Source organism: Pteronotus mesoamericanus, unplaced genomic scaffold (assembly GCF_021234165.1).
Source record: "Pteronotus mesoamericanus isolate MK-2021 breed Mesoamerican mustached bat unplaced genomic scaffold, CSHL_Meso_final contig_169, whole genome shotgun sequence".
In the NCBI taxonomy this organism is placed as follows: domain Eukaryota; kingdom Metazoa; phylum Chordata; class Mammalia; order Chiroptera; family Mormoopidae; genus Pteronotus; species Pteronotus mesoamericanus.
This window is the reverse complement of record NW_026555068.1, coordinates 13,224,504-13,242,242: the sequence shown is the minus strand read 5'-3', so window position 1 is coordinate 13,242,242 and position 17,739 is coordinate 13,224,504. Positions and strand designations below refer to the sequence as shown.

Sequence of the window (17,739 nt, the reverse complement as noted above, 5' to 3'; positions counted from 1 at the left end):
TGGACATACTGTTTTTAAGGTCTCAAGTAACTCTAGATATCTGTAAACCAAAAATAGTCCTTAGTGTAGTGAACGGGCACAAACCCTTAGGAGTCAGCAGCCATAGGAGCAAAAGCTCCCTCTAAAGGACAATCCTAGTTGCCCATATATGTTATCAAGGATGAATGTCTGCGATGCCCAATCCATTATATTCACAGGAGGAAACTAAGGGACTAGCATTTAACTCCGCCGCTGGGGTTTCTGGAAGCTCCAAAAGGTTTACTAAAATGTGAACTTGCCCCAGGAGCCAAGCCATGAGCCTATGAGCTAAGAACCTATCACTTCCCCCATATACCACTACTCATCAGCTATCCCTCTGCTATGTTCCCTCAACCACCCCTGTTTTCAAGGATGCAATACTGTGAGACAAAACAGAAGGTGTTAGAGGTGACTATTTGGGATGGAATCATTCACTTCTCCTGGAATTCTATCTATCCCTTTCAAGATGGTTGGAGAATAGGATGCATATGTCTACTTCAGTTTAGAAGAGAGAGCTACTGATTCACAGACAGTCTAAATAGCAACATTTCCACAATGTATGTTCAAGTGTGCCTGTGGTTTTGCTACCACAGTCCTTAAAGGGAAACTCTTTCTTCCTGGTAGAAAAGATGGCAGAATTTTTTGCACTAGTCTGAACTGGAAAAAAATTCTCCTCCACAAGACACCTGTAGATTTATTTGGAGGCATTAAGCCTCAAGAAAAGACCTGTTTTAAAATTTATTTTTTTAACTCAATCCTGGAAGAGGTGGAAGGAAGGGTGGACAGTATCTTTAGCTCCCCAGTATCTCTCATTCTAAAGCATGCTGGAAACACGTCTTCTAACCATTCGCTCGACAAGGTATTACAAGCCATTTTATCTCCGTCCAATGACTGAAAAGATTTAAATTCAAATCTTACGACACCCACCTCCACTTGCATCTTTTTAAAAACCTTCAAAAGATTCTTACTGCTCAGAAGCTGGGGAACGGGGACGGTTGGGGGAGGCGGGGGGGGGGGGAGAAGACCTTCTATAGGACCCCGCTGTATAACCATACTGCCCACCCCAAACCCCAGTAATCCCACTGACCTTCTCTCCTCTCCAGCGGACCAAGCTCCCGACTCCCAGAGTCCGCCGCCCAAGTTCATCACACCCTCCCCTCCACAGACACACAGTCCCCTCCTGGGGATGGCTTTTCCCTCTTCTCTAGCTACACACCTGTTCATCCCTCCGTTGTTTCTCCCTCGGGGAACTCTTTCGACTGATCTACGTCGAAGGCTTTCATAGGATTATTTACCCATTTTCCTAGCGATTATCATTGTTGTATTTCATGCTTTTTTGCGTCCGTCTCACTGAACTAGAAGCTCCTGAAGAGCACAAACCGTACCCAATTTGGTGGCCTCAGTGACTAGCCCTGTTGCCAGCACATAGTAAATGTTCAGTAAGTTTCTACGATGAGTTAAAATGAATGTATTTGTAGCTCTGCTTTTTCCTATTTTTCTAGCCCTGTTACTACCTGAAAAACCCGGTGATTCTCCGACTCCCAAGAGATCGGGTTTGTCTTCAATCCACCCTTTACCAGGTCCTGCTGCTCTTTCTGGACGTGGTTCTCACCAGAACCCTAGTTTTGAGTCGGAAACCGAGTAGCCAACTGCAGACCAGCCAAGTGGTCTTACTTCGCCTTTATTACAAGGCTCAGAGGAGAGGAAAATGGACGCGCCTTGAAAATCGCAAAATTCGCCCCCCAAAGACATCACACCGTGCCTCCCGAAGGTCGGCGGCTACTGGCGCTCCCTGCTCCTCAAATAATATGCGACGTTGCGAGATACCGGAGAGGAGCTTCAGGAGGGAGCTTCCGCCAACCCTAAGAAGCATCTAGGGGATGGCGCCGGCACGCCCCGGAAGCGGGGCTGGGAAGGACAACCTCCGAGGGCGGCGATCTGCGGAGGAGCGGAGAGGAGAGGGAGGGGTTCGGCCTCGCAGTCCCAAGCCCGCGCGTCCCGCGCGTCCCCCGTGTCCCCCGCGCCCCCCGCACTCCTGCGCGAGTGCGAGCCGCCGGCGGAAGTGCTGCGTCGCGCACTTCCGGGTGTTGTCTGGTGGCTCCTACCGCCGCGCGTCTCTGGTCTCCCGGCCGCCGCCGAAGCCGCCGCGGGTCCTGGAGCCAGGAGCGACGTTACCGCCATGGCTGGCATCAAAGGTGGGACTGGGTGCAGGGCGCGGTAGGGCTGAATGGCCGCCTGGCGCGGGGGCGGGGGGGGTTCTACGCGGCCCCCGCAAGTCGCCGCCCCGGCCGGAGCGCGCGCCGCAGGGTCCTGCGCGGGAGGCCGACCCCTGACCCCCGCCTCCGCGCTCAGAGCCGAGGTGGGCGCGGCACCCTCTCTGAAGAGACCGTGGGGACCGCAGCTTTTGCGTCAGCCTCCACTTTCGTCTGATCTCGGCAGCCTCCCTCTCCCCACCCATCGCCCCCCGTGCAGAGAATGAAGTGCTCCTTAGTCTGTTAAAAGTCCCGCAGCAACTCGTTTTGCAGGAGTTTGCATCCGACATAGAGGGGGGCAGAGTGTGGGTTTGAGGGGGTTGAGACCACTAAAGATGCCGGTTACGGAAAATCAGTGTCATTTCCCACTTAAAAGCACAAGTGCGATCTTCGGGTGCTGAGCCGAACTGAGCTGCTCAAGAAGGATTAGCCCTGGAAGGGTTAAGGATGTTTCTTTCCGAAACCTTGGCCGTCACGTTCACTCTCAGGAGCCTTGCTCGAAGCTTTCCGCGCTCCTGAAACTGATGCATTTTGATTTGTGGTGTTTGTCCCGTGTAAGCGACTGTAGAGTTGTTTTCTGCCCTCTCCACCCTTTACGTTGAGGCTTTTTCACATTTCAAAGTTTTCATTTAGTTGAGTTTTTTAAAGAAAAAATAGTGTTAAAACCTAATGAACAGTTAGTCGTTTGAGCGTGTATTCTTTTTAGGAACAGGAATGTTGCATCCTTTTCAACGGGTAGTTCTGTTAGTGTGATTAGAAGCAGATACCATTGATAGCGTTTTCAATTTGACAACAAACTTCAGTGATTTCCTGACCTGCGGCTTTGCAAAAGGGGCAGCGACGCAGGAAGTGAAGAGCTCTGATAGCACTGTTTTTCCTGTGTATTTTATTGCCTCTATGGACAACTTTTGAGCTTCATTCCCACACTCACGTATTATTTTTTTTTTTTACTGTTTTGTGTTTATTTTTAATTTCTGAAAACATTTTGTTTCCCATGTAAAGCGTGGTCATCTGTGCGGCTGAAACACTTTATAACCTCCTTTTCAATCAGAATAGACCTTTTTTAAGTCCTTGTGTGAAAGGCAGTTATGGTAGAATGCGGTGGTTTTCAAGATGTTGCCAGCTTCCCGTTTTTCAGTGTCATTAAATGCAGGAGTCTCTTTCTTAAAATAACTGTAATTTCTTCCTGTAAACCTAGGTTAATATTTACTGGGTGAAAGTGTCCCAGATGGAATTATACTTAACGATTTCGGTTTCAGTAAAATTTTCTGATGTTATGATTATGATTGTTTACCAGGATATTTTCTTCCTGTTGGCCTATTTATATTAAGGAGTGTTACTATAATTGGAGTTCATTACTTATTTCTTGAGACACTTGCCTATTGCTTTGCTATATATTGGGTTTTTCTGGTAATGCCTAAGTTAGGGAACTGATCCCCTCTCCTACTGTAATTTCTTTGTAATCACAGAACCAGCTCCCTGTCTCTGGAGAGTTTAGATAATTGGGCTGCTCTGTCCCTAGGGTAGAGGCTTTGGGAAGAGAAACCGGACTCATCTAAGTTTCGTTTCCAAATGTTGCATCACTCAATTACAGTATAAATTCTCGTCTTGCTGATGTGTCATCTAGGACAGACATTTATACACAAATGATGAAATTTGTATATAAATCAACGTAGTTGCTGATTTCATAAGACTGGAGAAACTTTACAAGATTTGGGAAAGCACTTTTGAGCAATTTACTTAACCCCTTTGGCTTTGATGCCATATGACTGGCGAGTGAGATGTCACAAAATTATTTTTGATACCTCAATCTTATCTCATTTTAGTTCCTTATTTTTTTTAAGGAATTGTCTTTCTTTAACTTTTTAAGAGTATACTCAAAGAATGTAGACTTTTCTTTTTTGATGATAAGAACGTAACAATTGTTCTCTGTCACAGAACAGTGCTACTTGCCTCTTGCCCAAGATTACCAAGAACTGATAACACTTTTTGAGAAATTTTCTGCCTGATTTAAAATTATTTTCAGTCTCCACCCTTCCTCAGAGGGCATATCTTGGTTATATGCAATTCATCTCCTCTTTTTCATTTGTTTCAATGTGGGGAACAAGATCATCAAACTTAGAAAATTTTATGTCACAAGATACAAGTAACTGATCTTTTCTGGGAGGGAAAGTTGCTTTTTACTTAATTTTGTTTTGGGTACATGATTTTCTATTGAAAGCATTTATAAATGAGCATAGATGATTCTTTAAAATAAAAAAATTTGGTCATGCCAAAATTCACACAATAATTGTATTGGTCTGTGTATAAAGAATGTGAGCTTTAGTGTGTGAGCTTTGTGACATATACTTTGTTTCTTTAATGATCTTTGTTTCCTCGAGGATTCTAAGCTATATTCTGGAAAAAATGGCTTCTGAATAAATAAGATGTTACTGTGTAGTATCTATAGTGGTGAACTTAGCTGTTCGGCAACTACATTAAAAAAGTAGAGATGGTTTTTTTAGTTCTTTAGCACATCTTATAACAAGTATCTTTAGTGTTCAGAGAATTATTTGCACTTCAGTTCTAGTCCAACTCATAGAAGAAAGAACTGACACTCATAGTTATTTAGACAGCTAGTAGGAGGCTGGTAGGAGATAGGACCCAGCGGCTCCTGACTTTCAGTTAAGCGTTGTATCTTCTCTGCTACATCAGGCTCCCTCTCACCCCCTCTCCTTCCCCTCCTCTTCCCTTCTTCCCCTTCCCCTTTGGTTCCTTTCATTAATTCTACAGAGATTTAATATTGAGTGTTAAGAGGTGGGCATGCGCATCAACAACAGAAAAACTTCCCTTGTGGAATGAACAGTTTAAAAGGAAAGACAAATACGAATCAATGTAAATTACAGCTGTGGTAACTGAACAGAGGGGAGGTGAACCACGTAAGGAGAGCCGCTCTGCATATCCCTCTTCCTGGAATGCTCCCCAGGGTACCCACATGGTCCAGTTTCTCATTTCGTATAGATCTCTGCTCAGATGTCACCTCATCAGAGATGCCTTCCCAGGCTAATGTGTCTAGAATAGCACTCCCTCCCCCAACCCTGCCTGATTTTTTTTTTATAGCATTTGACATTTATTTGCTAACTCTTTAAAAAATCATTTTATTCTCCTACTAGAATATAAGCTTCCTGAGAGTAAGAGCTGTGATTTTTTTTTCATTGCTCTGTTTTCAGACTCAAGAACGGTGTGTGACCCACATTAGGTGCTCAGTAGATATTTGCTGAATGAATGAATGACTATAATAGGGACAGTTGGTTTTCTTAGGAGGTTTGCAAAAACATTACTGAGGAAGAAGTGACTGAGCTGAGACCTGAAGGAACAGGAGAAATTAACTTGGAGGAAAGAGGAAGGGAGTAGGACAAGGCAAGCTCCGCAAGTGTGAAAGGGCCTTACCTCGTTTGTTAGCATATCCCCAGCACCTGTTACATATTTGGTGCTCTGTAAATACTTTTTGAATGAAATGAATGAAGGAGTCTAAAGTAGGAGAGACGACCTGTGCAGCGACCACATGGGCGGGGGAACCTGCTGATGTCCAGAAAAGGAGAGAAGGCCAGTGTAACTGGAGTGCAGAGGACAAGAGTGAGTAGCCTGCTGTGATTGATAGGTGTCAGGGGAAGCAAACAGGGCAGAGTTTGAGGACCTCTTTTGAACTGACCAAAACACATGGTACACTCAGTATTTTCCTAAGCACTTGCATTGCATTCCCTTGTAAACTTCCTTAGTTGCTGTGAAATAAAAGTACGAATTTTTCTTTCTCTTTCATTTCTGTAACTGAAAATATTATGGCATTGACGACTAAGAGTTCAGGGTTGATATGACCTACATCAGTGATCTAACTGAAAACTAAATCTGCCAAGCTACCATGTCAGTGGGTTTCTTTGATTATGCCCAATTTAATTCAGAGAAGTATATCAGTAGTACTTGGCAGCATTTAACCCCTTTATGGTTAAATTTTGGCTTATATGTGTTATGTGTATGCATATGTCTTGGTAACTTTTAGACCTTCTACAAATCTTTGGAGTTTTAACTACATCAATTAAAAAAAAAAAAGACACGTTATTCTCTTAGGCACACAGTTGCAGAATTGTGGGTTATACAGAATTTGAAATAAATTGATCATTTTTTGTTGGTTGTTTTTTTTTTGTTTAATTCTAGGCCATGGATTAACTATGCCTATTCAAGAAAATTGTTTCTATTCACTGATACATGTAAAAATACTTTGTAAAATATAATGCTTTGTATTTGTGTAGATTGAGAAACTATATTTCACCTGTAGAACACATCTGTTGCCTGTGATAATGTCTTATAATAGTGATACCACAGAAGGATGTACCCATGTCCTGCACATTTTCTGATGTATGGAATATTAGGGGAGGAACCCAGCTAGCTTTCCCAACTATTTAAAGATCTGTGGCAAAATTAATTAATTAAAGTTATTAACAGATATCCTTGGACACTTTTCTCTTTATCAGTTTTGTGCATATTGCGGGTATACATATGTGCAAGAAGCAAAAGCTGCCCTGGCTGGTGTGGCTCAGTGGATTGGGTGCCCACCTATGAACCAAAAGGTTGGATTCCCAGTCAGGGCACATGCCTGAGTTGCAGGCCAGGTCCCCAGTAGGGGGCGTGTGAGAGGCAACTGATGGATATATCTCTTGCCCATAAAGGTTTCTCTCCCTCCCTCTCTCTCTCCCCCCACTCCCCTCTCTTTAAAAGTAAATAAATAAAATCTAAAAAAAGAAGCAGCAGCAGCAAACGCTGAGCCGAGAGATTTTTCCCAAAGGATGGGGCTTCTAAAGTCCAGTAAAGCTGACAGTGCAGAGTTTCTCCGTATACTGCTTTTCAGAACTGTAATGGTCTGTGGAGTAAATGCAATACTCAGTAAATGTCTGGAGGAGCATTGATCTTGCAGATTGAGACACTCATTAGATACGTAACCACGAATTAGGGAATTTGGTGGTATGTTTGTAATAGGTCAGGGCTTTGAAAATCAGTATTGCTTCCTTTTCCCTTGAAGATGCTACGGAAGACTTATTCTGAGACTAGGTAACTTAGACTTTGAAAGATAACTCACTTTTGATACATTTTTTTGGTGTGTGTATTGTTTTGCTTTTTGTTTCTGGGATTATAAGTAATGTTCAGACTGCTAATAATAATAATATTTTAGTTTCATATCTCTACTTGATTTTTTATTTACTTTGCAGCTTTGATTAGTTTGTCCTTTGGAGGAGCAATTGGGCTGATGTTTTTGATGCTTGGATGTGCCCTTCCAATATACAAGTATGTAAAATTTTTGTCTTTTTGAGTAAATAGGATAAAATTTTTCTACTTTCAAAGTTTAAAAAAAATTTTTTATGACTGTAAAAGCAATCCTGAGAAATGTTTATTTACCAAGGTCAACCCTTTTTGAAAAAGTCTTCACTTAAAATTTGTAAATATGTTGGGACACCAAGATGCAAAAAGGACTTTTGGTCATTGCTCCTAGACTAGTGCTTAACCTGTTACCGTGAGAGAGCCACACAGTAGCCCAGCCCTACTGCTCACTGTTGAGTACCTACTGATAAAATTAAATACAAGAAAATTAAAAATGTCTTTTCAGCAAAAAATACCATAAGCAGAGTCCAGAGAGGTTAACTAAGGAAAGAAATTATATAAGAAGTTGCTTTCCTTAGGGTAGCAAGAAATTTTAAAATTAATAGGGTGAATCAGGAAGGAAAATATAGACAACTCAACAGAAAAATGAATCAAGGAAGATGGAAGTATATTTTCAACAAATAGGTAAAGGAGCTGCAAATTGCTTATATGCCCATGAAAATATGCTCGGCCTCCCTGAAAATTAAATGAAATTCATTGGCAAAAATGAAAAAGATACAGGCAAACAGGCAGTGCCATGTACTAGGAGTGGAAGGATAAACACGTAAGAGTAGTCAATTCGGAGGCCAGTTTGCTTGCAGCTCTCAAAATGTATATTCTTTGAATTTACCCTTCCACTTAGAATTTCGCACACAAATCTACTTGCAGGTGTTTGCAGAGATGTGTAGTTGGGGGAGAGTATGGATGTTCATGGCAACCTTGTTTATAAGAACAGAAAAAGCAGGAAGCATCCTAAAGGTCTGTCAAAAGAAAAATGGTTAAAGTATGGCACATCCATCCATGGAAACATGAGGCAGTCTTAAAAAGAATGAGGAAGAGCTGTAATTGCTAATACGTAAAGTTCAAACTATACTGTTAAATGAAAAAGAGCAGTGATTCATTTATATCTTCAAAGTTTACCTGTATGGAAGGAGCTGCAAGAAGCTCAGTAGGAGAGTCAGAAAGAAAAAAAGGGGAGATGTGGGCAACTTTGAGTTTTTACTTTTTGTGCTTTTGTGTTGTTTGAATTTTTTTTCTTAAGCATATGTTCATTTGTAATTTTTTTTATTCTCAATATAGAAAGATTTTTAGTAAAAACATAGAGAAATCTTTGCTTGTTAAAAGCCTGTAAGTATAAGAAAGTCTCCACTCTGATGTATATTTTATTTATGACAATTTGAAAAGCGATCTATTTTTTATTATTATTTCGAAGTGATTATGAACTCTAAAGAATTTGCAGAAACAGTACAGAGCAGTCCCCTGTCCTCTCCCGTTTCCCTCAGTGGTACTGTCTTATATTAACTATAGTTACATTAGCATAACCAGGAAATGACATTACAATAGCTAGACTATAAACTAAAAGCCATCTGTTTTTATTGTAATAAATTCTATATTCTGGCTAAAACTTTTCAATATTCCTTTCAGTTCATTTTCCCTATTTTGATTTCAGTATTTTGGGAGTTCCTAGTGACCCAAGAAAAGCTTGGAGGTGTTCCAGCTTTATGCTAAGGCAAGATATCATCGAAGTTAAGGGCATGAATTTTGAATTTTAAAAACCACTGGGATAACATCTCCATTTTTTGTATGCCTCTTTATTTATAACCTAAAATGAAAAATATTTTAAGTTTAGGGCCTTGGTTCCAACTGTTATAATTTATAAAGCATTTTCTTTTAATATAAGAAATATTTTACTAATTGTGTCATAATTGACATTAGGAATACTGTGATTCTAAATGTTCCTCATGTTAGTGTTCAGGTTACAGCTCATTTTTAAGCTAGTCATTTTCAGTTCATTGCAATATTCCTGTGATCCTTACTGTTTAAAAGCCTATTTTATGTGTAGGGAAATGACACAACAAAAAATACATTAACTTATTTTTCTCTTTCTAGCCAATACTGGCCCCTGTTTGTTCTGTTTTTTTACGTCCTTTCACCTATTCCATACTGCATAGCAAGAAGATTAGTGGATGATACAGATGCTATGAGTAATGCTTGTAAGGAACTTGCCATATTTCTTACAACAGGCATTGTTGTCTCAGCTTTTGGACTCCCTATTGTATTTGCCAGAGCGCACCTGGTAAGTGAGTACATTCTTCACTAATGTAGTGTAAAGGTTTTCTCAGAAAAAAGTTTTTGTTAAAATGACATAAAAAAGACATAAGAGATATGGGAGCCTCGAGGATAGAGATACCAAAAAAACTTAACTTTCATTATTGTTAACTAGTGAAAACTGATATTGGAGAGCATGGCTCAGGTCTGCCGCACCGTTGACTCACCAATACTTTGCTCTTAGAATTGGTGAGGATGCAGGGAGCAAAAATTCTAATTTGCTGTTAGAATTGGGCGTGACATCTTATCAGCCCGGTGCTGGACAACCACGGGCCAGCCCTGTACAGCTCGAAACATGAAGGGCCAAGGAGGCCGTGTACTCTTTGCAGGAAGGAAAGTACAAAAGAGAAGGCTGGGTTGCATGTACTTGGTTCTTCCTCCCAAACGCCCCAGCCAGATTCCCTCTTCGTCTGTGGGGAGGTAGAGAAGGGACTGGCCTCCCTTCCCTGTGGAGAGGGTGCTCACTCCTCTTGCCCCTGTAAAAGAATGTACATCAGTGTGTTTTCACCTCTGATACTTTAAATTTAATTTGCTCTCTAGGTAAAATTTTAGATTCACTAAAGAAGAGTTGGAGCAAATTTCTTTATACACAGAAAATTGCAGAATTCTATGCTGCCTCCTCATAGCCCCGAAGTCAAACTTGCCTTTGAATAGTTAATCATCTTTCCATGACTTTGCCTTTTTAAAGGAGCCAGAGATAAATACAAACAGCAATGTAGAAGTACCATTAAGTGTTCAATAGTGTGAAAGTTACTATTACAGATCTTATTTCTTTTAGATTATGAGTGGCAAACAACTAGAGCCTTGATTTGCTGTTCATTTGCTCTCAGTTTTCCTAGGTCGATTAACTGAATATTTCTATCTTGTTTCCATAGATTGAGTGGGGAGCTTGTGCACTTGTTCTCACAGGAAACACAGTCATCTTTGCAACTATACTGGGCTTTTTCTTGGTCTTTGGAAGCAATGACGACTTCAGCTGGCAGCAGTGGTGAAAGAAATTACTGAACTATTGTCAGATGGACTTCTCGTCGTTTGTTGGCCATCCGTGCACACAGGAGATGGGGCGGCAGTGATGAGTGGCGTAGCAGGCCTCTTGGGGGTGTTCTAGGCGCTCCCGTCTCACTTTTATTGTAAGCATACTATTTTCACAGAGACTTGCTAAAGGATTAAAGGATTTTCTCTTTTGGAAAAGTTTGACTGATTTCACACTTACCTATAGTATGCTTTCTGTGGTGTCCTGCTGAATTTAAATATTTATGTGTTTTCCTTGTTCACTTTTTTTTTTTTAAATCAATATGCAATGTTAAACATTTTTTAAATGTAATAGCTGTTCACATTGGTTAGGAATTAGATTTCTTCTGGCTATTCCTGGGCTAAAGTATATCTTTTCTCTTAAAATTATTTAACCTTCATTATTACAAAAAGTTATAAAAGTAAGTTTTCAATTAGTCAGGATGACATCACTCCCAATTTTATGCAGACATAGCTTATAGACTATGTACTCAGTGCACATATAGCTGCATTCATACCTCAGAAGGGCCAAGTATTTATTAATGCGCAAACCCTCCTTAAGGGTTGCTGGCTTTGCCAGTAACCAGATGTTTTGTGAACTGAAAATTATTTTGTGGAATTGCTACAAAGGAGTGCTTTTCTTTTCAATTGTTCGAAGAATGTTTTGTTAAACTTTTAGGTAAGGGTGTAAAAACAGATTTTTGAAATATGGTTTTAATTTACATTTGTGATAAAGAGCTGCAGATGGTTAAAGAGTTGCATTGTGGGAGAAAATAATGTTGAAATTTCATTTTTTGAATCCTGTTTCTATTGATAAGGGAAATTGTTGCTCCTCTATCCGCCTTTCATGTTCTACCATGGGTAAAATGGTCATTCATGGAACTACTACTGATAAGGGAAAGTTGTATGTTTGCATCACATATACCAGAAACCCTTTCCTTGCTCCCTCCTTTTAACTTATTTTATACAGTGTCCATGTTAAGTAAAATAACTTTCCAGTATAGTTTACTAACACTTTAAATGAAAGGTGTTTAACTCGCCTGGAAAGAAATTGCTATGCCAGGCGTTGAGAGCGCCCCTGCCCCGCGAGGCCCTGACACGGTGAGCAGGTGACTTGTTACGTCTTGCAGGCGATTCATGCGTTGACAGTTTAAGACTTAGGCCGTGGTAGTTGCAGTTCTTATTCTCTAAGGTTGTATCATTTGTTATTTAAAACTATTTAAGATAAGTTTCCTGTATACCTCGCAGTTGTTTTCATTTATATTTCATCATGATAGAGCTGCTGTTTCCTTTTAAATGGCATTTACTGCGTGAATTAATGCAAAGTAGCCAAATCCAGCTGTACAGCAGCTTCAGGCACAAACCTGACCCCAAAATTCCCAACAGCCAGGCATGATCAAAATTGTAGGGGTTATTTGCAGTTCACAATTATCAGTACTTTTATCAGGAGCTAGTTATAAAAATGTTCAAATTGACCTGACAGTATTTTGTTGAGGACATATGTTTGTATGTTTATTCAGTATACTCACATAAAAAATTGTTTTGGGTCCAGGCGAAACTGAGGCGTCATGACAGCTATCTTTAGTTATTTTATAAAGTTTATTTCTCAAGAAAATGGGAAGAAATTTTGGGCTTGTTCATATTTTTACTGAAGATGCCTAAAGGCCACAGGTTTTATAGCGGAACCCAAGTTGTTACTTTTAGCTGCGGGATGGAAGGCAGAATGAAGTATCTGCATGTGATTGTCCCATTTACACATTAGACTGAAAATGGCTGCAGTGTTACGATGCTGTAGACTTGATGAGGAGGGTACAGGATCACACGAGTGAGCTGGTAAAAGTCGGGAGCTCAGTCAGTGCCCGTGATCAACCTGATTTTTTTTTGGCAGGAAGTATATTTTCTGGTCCTTCCTCATTTTCTTTTGTAGAATGTCAGTGCAGGGCACTGCAACTGTTTTAGTCACGTGGCCATAGACTCTTTTTCTAACAGCTGCATAGTCTTTCTGTATACTAATTGCATTGGCAGCATTGTGTTTTTGATCTTGCACACTGGCTTGACATAGTGCTGTCTTTAATTTCTAGGCTATTTACTTGAGGTATGAATTTTCCATAGACTATGCACTGATATTTCATTGCCATTCTTCTATGGAAACAGAACTTTTGGTGATGAAACAATAAAGATTTTAAATATCTATTTTTAGTTTGTGGGTGTTTCTGAAATGAAAATGTACTACACACTTCAGTTTCTGAAGTACATTATCCTTCATAGTCATGTGATATAAAACAAATATGACATTAGTTATAATGATAGACTTGCAGAAGTTTCACTTCCAAAATAAAAATAAAACCATAGTAATAAGTATTACAATGAAGGCCTGCGATTTTAAGCTATAATAAAAAGATTGGTAATCTGGGAAAGTAGAATCTTTACCCAGCCTTTTACAAAAATAGCTATAAAAGGTTTTGTTGACATAAAAAGATTACTGATCATCTAAAGTAAAGGTTGTACTTGTTCTTAAATTTTCAGAACTTTTTATGACTGCCATGTTTTAGTATCTTTATCACCATTTATTATTAGAGTATTTTGTTTTTTGCAAACATTTCAAACAGTTAAAAATAAAAAATTAACCTGTGTGATTCAGTGTGGACAGAGAAAAGTACTATTCTCTTTTATCAAACATAAATCTTGCCCCAAATTACCTGAATTACAGTCTCATTATGTACTTTATAAAGTTCAGATTATTGGTTCTTAGTGTCTAGTATGATTTTGGGGACATTGTCAGAATAATCCAGATTTCTAGTGTAACTCCAGAATATTTATATAAAATGTGACTAGATTTCATAAGTTTCAGATAACTTTCAACCAACACAACAAATATAAAAAGCAACCATGCAGCATTACTGTTAAGTAATATGTATGTTTTAAAATTGAGGATGTTTTATGATATGTAAAATTGGAGGGAAATGCAAATTCATACATCTTCCATATAAACCTGTATTGTCCTTTCTCCTGGGGAAGGTTAGGAAGCTCTTATTCTATTGCAAGCTTCCTAATTTTCTGTCATTCTGAGGGGACAGAACATATCCTGTAAAATAAATATTCCAGGTAACTGAAGCTGAACTCAAAAAGAACTAGCATTTGCTAGTTGGAAACCTGAATTAAAGCCAAAGATGTTCATCGTCTGCCAGCGGTAGCGCACAGGCTTTGGCAGATGTGAGGTTTTCCCGGGGCTGACAAGATTTGCATCCCACAGCTTTTAACCAGATGCAGGAGGTTTGTGACCTGGGCAGTAGTTCCCTGACCTCTGGGCTACAGGGATGCGGGCGCTCCTAGTGGAGATCCCCTTAACTTTTGCACCCCCCCCCCCCATGCATTCCAGTGATTTTGTTGTTGTTCTTACCTTTTTAAAATAATCAACTTTAGGTGCCAAGACAATTCAATGGGGAAAGAAGAGTTTTCAACAAATGTTGCCGAGACAACTGGATATCCACATGCGAGAGAATGAAATTGGACCCTTACCGCACATGATATTCAAAAATTAACTCAAAATGGATCATGGACCTACAATTGTAAGAGTTAAACTATGAAAATCTGAGATTTATCTAAGTGTAAATCTTCATGACCTTGGATCGGCAATGGTTTCCTATATTGTGCTTCATCAGACATGTAAACCTTTTTGCTTCAAACAACACTATCAAGAAAGTGAAAAGACAACCTACAGAATAGAAAATATTTGCAAGTTATATATCTGATAAGGATTAAGTATCCAAAATGTATAAATGACTCATAACAGTGGAAAAACAACCCAATTAAGAAATGGGCAAAGCATCCAAAGAGCCATTTCTCCAAAGCAGATACAAATGCCAGTAAGCCTGTGAAAAGATGATCAACATTATTAGTCATTAGGAAATCCAAATGCCAAGCATGATGACATACTACTTCACACCCCCTGCAATGCTTAGAATAAAAAAGACATAATTAGTTGGTGAGGATGCAGAAAAATTGGAACCTTCTTGCATTGCCAGTGGGGATTTAAAATGGTGCAGGTGTTGGGGAACACGTTTTGCCGTTCCTCAAAAGGTTAAACATAGTTACCATATGACCCAGCAATTCCAGTCCTAGATATATACCCAAGAGAATTGAAAATGCCTACACAAAAGCTTGTACGTGAATATTTATAATAGCTAAGTTCAATGTGTTCTTTTGTGAAGTACATGTTCAAATTTTTTGCACCTTTTTATTGTATGGGCTCTTACTACTGGGTTGTAAAGTCCTGTGTTGGATATGTGTATTAGTTTACCCCCATTCTGAGGTTTGTGTTTTGCTTTTGTAATGTCTTTCAAACAGCATTTTGTTTTTTTTTATTTTGATAAATCAGTTACCAGTTTTGTCTTTTAAAAATAGTTCCTGCTTTTTCTGAGTTTTAAGCACTTCTTGACTACATCTTAGGTCATGAAGACTTTTATTTCCTTCTACAAGTTTTATAGTCTTACCTCTTAATATATTAAGGCCTATGATTCACTTCAAGTTATGTTTGCAGGTGGTATGAAATAAGAGTTGAGGTTCATTTTTTTCTCCCTGTGTGAATATTCACTTTGTCACTGTTTATTGTGAAGACTGTCCTTTCCCCTTTCAAATACTTTGGCACTTTTATAGAATATTAATGGACCATATAAGTGTAAATCTACTGTAGCTTTATAGTAAACCTTCCTACTCTTTTTTTACTTTTATTTTTTGCAAGATTGTATATGCAAAGTTCTTGGTACATTTATATAAACTTTAGAATTAGCTTGTCACCTTCTATTTTTAAAAAGCCTATGGGATTTTGATTGGGACTGCATTGAATCTGTAGATCAATTTGGAAGAGAATTGAAATCTTAACCATTTGTCCATTGCTGCATGACAAAACACCCAAACCTATTGGCTTAAACCAATGATCATTTATTCAACTCACAAATCTCCAATTGGGGCAGGGCTTTACAGGGAAGGGTCATTTCTGCTCCACGTGGTATCTGCTGAGGTGGCGCCACTGGGGACCGAGGGGTCATCTCCCAAGATGGGTTACTTACATGGCTGACAGACCGGTATTGGCTGTGGACTGGGAGCCCGGCCAGGATGAGGGCAGGGGCCTCTGCTCCTCTTTCTCTGTGACCCTCTGACTGTCCGTGGAAATTTGGCTTCCTCACCACAGATGACTGGACTCTTAAGAGCAAATGTCCCAAGAAAACTAACCATAAGCATGTGGCAGTTTTGTAACATATGTACATTGGAAGTCACATAGTATCACTTCTGCCATAATCTATTGGTCAAGCTAGTCAAAAAGTTCACCCCGCACCCAGGTTAAAGGGAAACAGCCATAGATCACTCAATGTGTCGATATTATTTTGTTAAAAAGCATATGGAAAGGAATATATTGTGGTGTCCATCTTTAGTAAATAGAGTGTTTTAACTGAGTACATCTCAATTTTGATTTTTAATTTTTCTCAGCAAATGTCTTACAGTTTTTACTGTACAGGTCTTATACTCCTTTTACTATGTCCCTAAATATTTAGTGTTTTCTGATCTCTTACTAGCATATTGCCTCTCAGCACAAAGTATGTTTGCATGGTTTCCATGGCTTGTTCCTGTTTAGGAAACTCTGTCCAGACCTTTAATTGACTTAACTTCAAATAAACAATGTAATTTCAATTTGTAAAAAGTATTATGAAGCAAACAAAGCAGGGTGAGGAGAAGAGAACGATTAGGTGCAGAGGGTGTTTAATTTGGACGGAGTGGTTCTCCCTGGGAAGGTGTCATGTGAGCGGAGACAGGAGTGATGTGAAGGAGCAGCCATACGTAGATCTGAGCACAAACATTCTAGGTGAAGGAAATGGCAATTTCAGAAGCTCAGAAACTTAACTATCTTAGGGAGACAGAAACTAGGTCAGAGGTTTATAGCTGGACTGCAGTAAAGAAAATGCCAGAAGGTGAAGTTGCTGAGATTAGCCGGTAAAACTGTATTGTCTTCTGTAAACAAATCATAAAGGTGTTACACCATCACCTCTGCTGTGTAATTATTCATCATACAAACCCACCTTGCCTGAATGTGGGAGAATGTGAAAACCTGGAAAAGACGAGGGATCATTGGGGGTTATCTTAGGGATCGTTATCACAGTGATTTTTACAGTTTTTATTCTTTTCATAAGATACTGGGGAAGGGAAATTCCTTAATTTGGCTTCACCCTGCCAGATGTACCCAGTAGACTTTCGCACACTTGTTTTCGCATAAATTTTCAAAACCTCCACAAAAGCAGGATATATTGAACTCCCATATCCCATCGTTCAGCTTTAACAATTTTCATCGTGTGTCCTACCTGTGCATCCCCTACTTGCCATCCTCAGCCTGCTTCGGTGCAAATCGAAGACAGTTCATCTGCAGTATGTCTAAACTGACCCTTTTAACCAAATACAGTATTATTACACCTGGAAAAAATTTAAAATGTGCAATAATACCCTGTTAGTGTTCAAATTCCCCTATAAATGTCCTTTTATGGTTGGCTCATTTGACTCAAGATCTAAACAAAATCCACACGTTTACATAGCTATATAAATGGGGAAAATTACAAAAACAAAATGTGTTTAGGTTCAGGTATAATTTAAGAAATGAGGAGGGAATTATCTTTGCTCTTTCTTCCGACCCTAAACATGACCTCAAATTCAGATCATTACAGTGAGTGTCACCCAGTAGGAATCAGCATAATGTTCTTTTTCTAGGAAAACACAGTTTAAGTTCCAAACAATTTAAAAGCAAAGTTGAAGAAAATACCCCATTAGTAAGTTGAGGGTGCCAGAAAACACCACCCATATGTCCACACTAGTGGATTCATCTAAGTCACTTGATTCATTTAAGTCACTAAGTCACCTTGAATACTCAGGGTGGCCGTCCAACTAAACCAAGATGACACTTGTGTTCTACGAAGTG

General features: G+C 39.5%; 1 protein-coding gene across 2 annotated transcripts; it reads left to right on the top strand.

The window, feature by feature from the left end:
* Positions 1–1,982: 1,982 nt before the first annotated feature.
* Positions 1,983–14,917, top strand: LEPROTL1 (leptin receptor overlapping transcript like 1). 2 transcript variants are annotated; one of them, XR_008528521.1, is made up of 5 exons: positions 1,983–2,213; positions 7,511–7,586; positions 9,549–9,735; positions 10,643–10,897; positions 14,202–14,917. XR_008528521.1 is itself a non-coding variant. In XM_054566080.1 (4 exons), the coding sequence occupies exons 1-4, from the start codon at positions 2,198–2,200 to the stop codon at positions 10,757–10,759; spliced, it is 396 nt and encodes a 131-aa protein (XP_054422055.1). In that variant the 5' UTR covers positions 1,983–2,197; the 3' UTR covers positions 10,760–14,188. The 2 variants fall into 2 exon arrangements, 1 of the variants encoding a protein (XP_054422055.1); XM_054566080.1 differs by lacking the exon at positions 14,202–14,917 and having other exon boundaries at positions 10,643–14,188.
* The last annotated feature ends 2,822 nt before the right edge of the window (positions 14,918–17,739 follow it).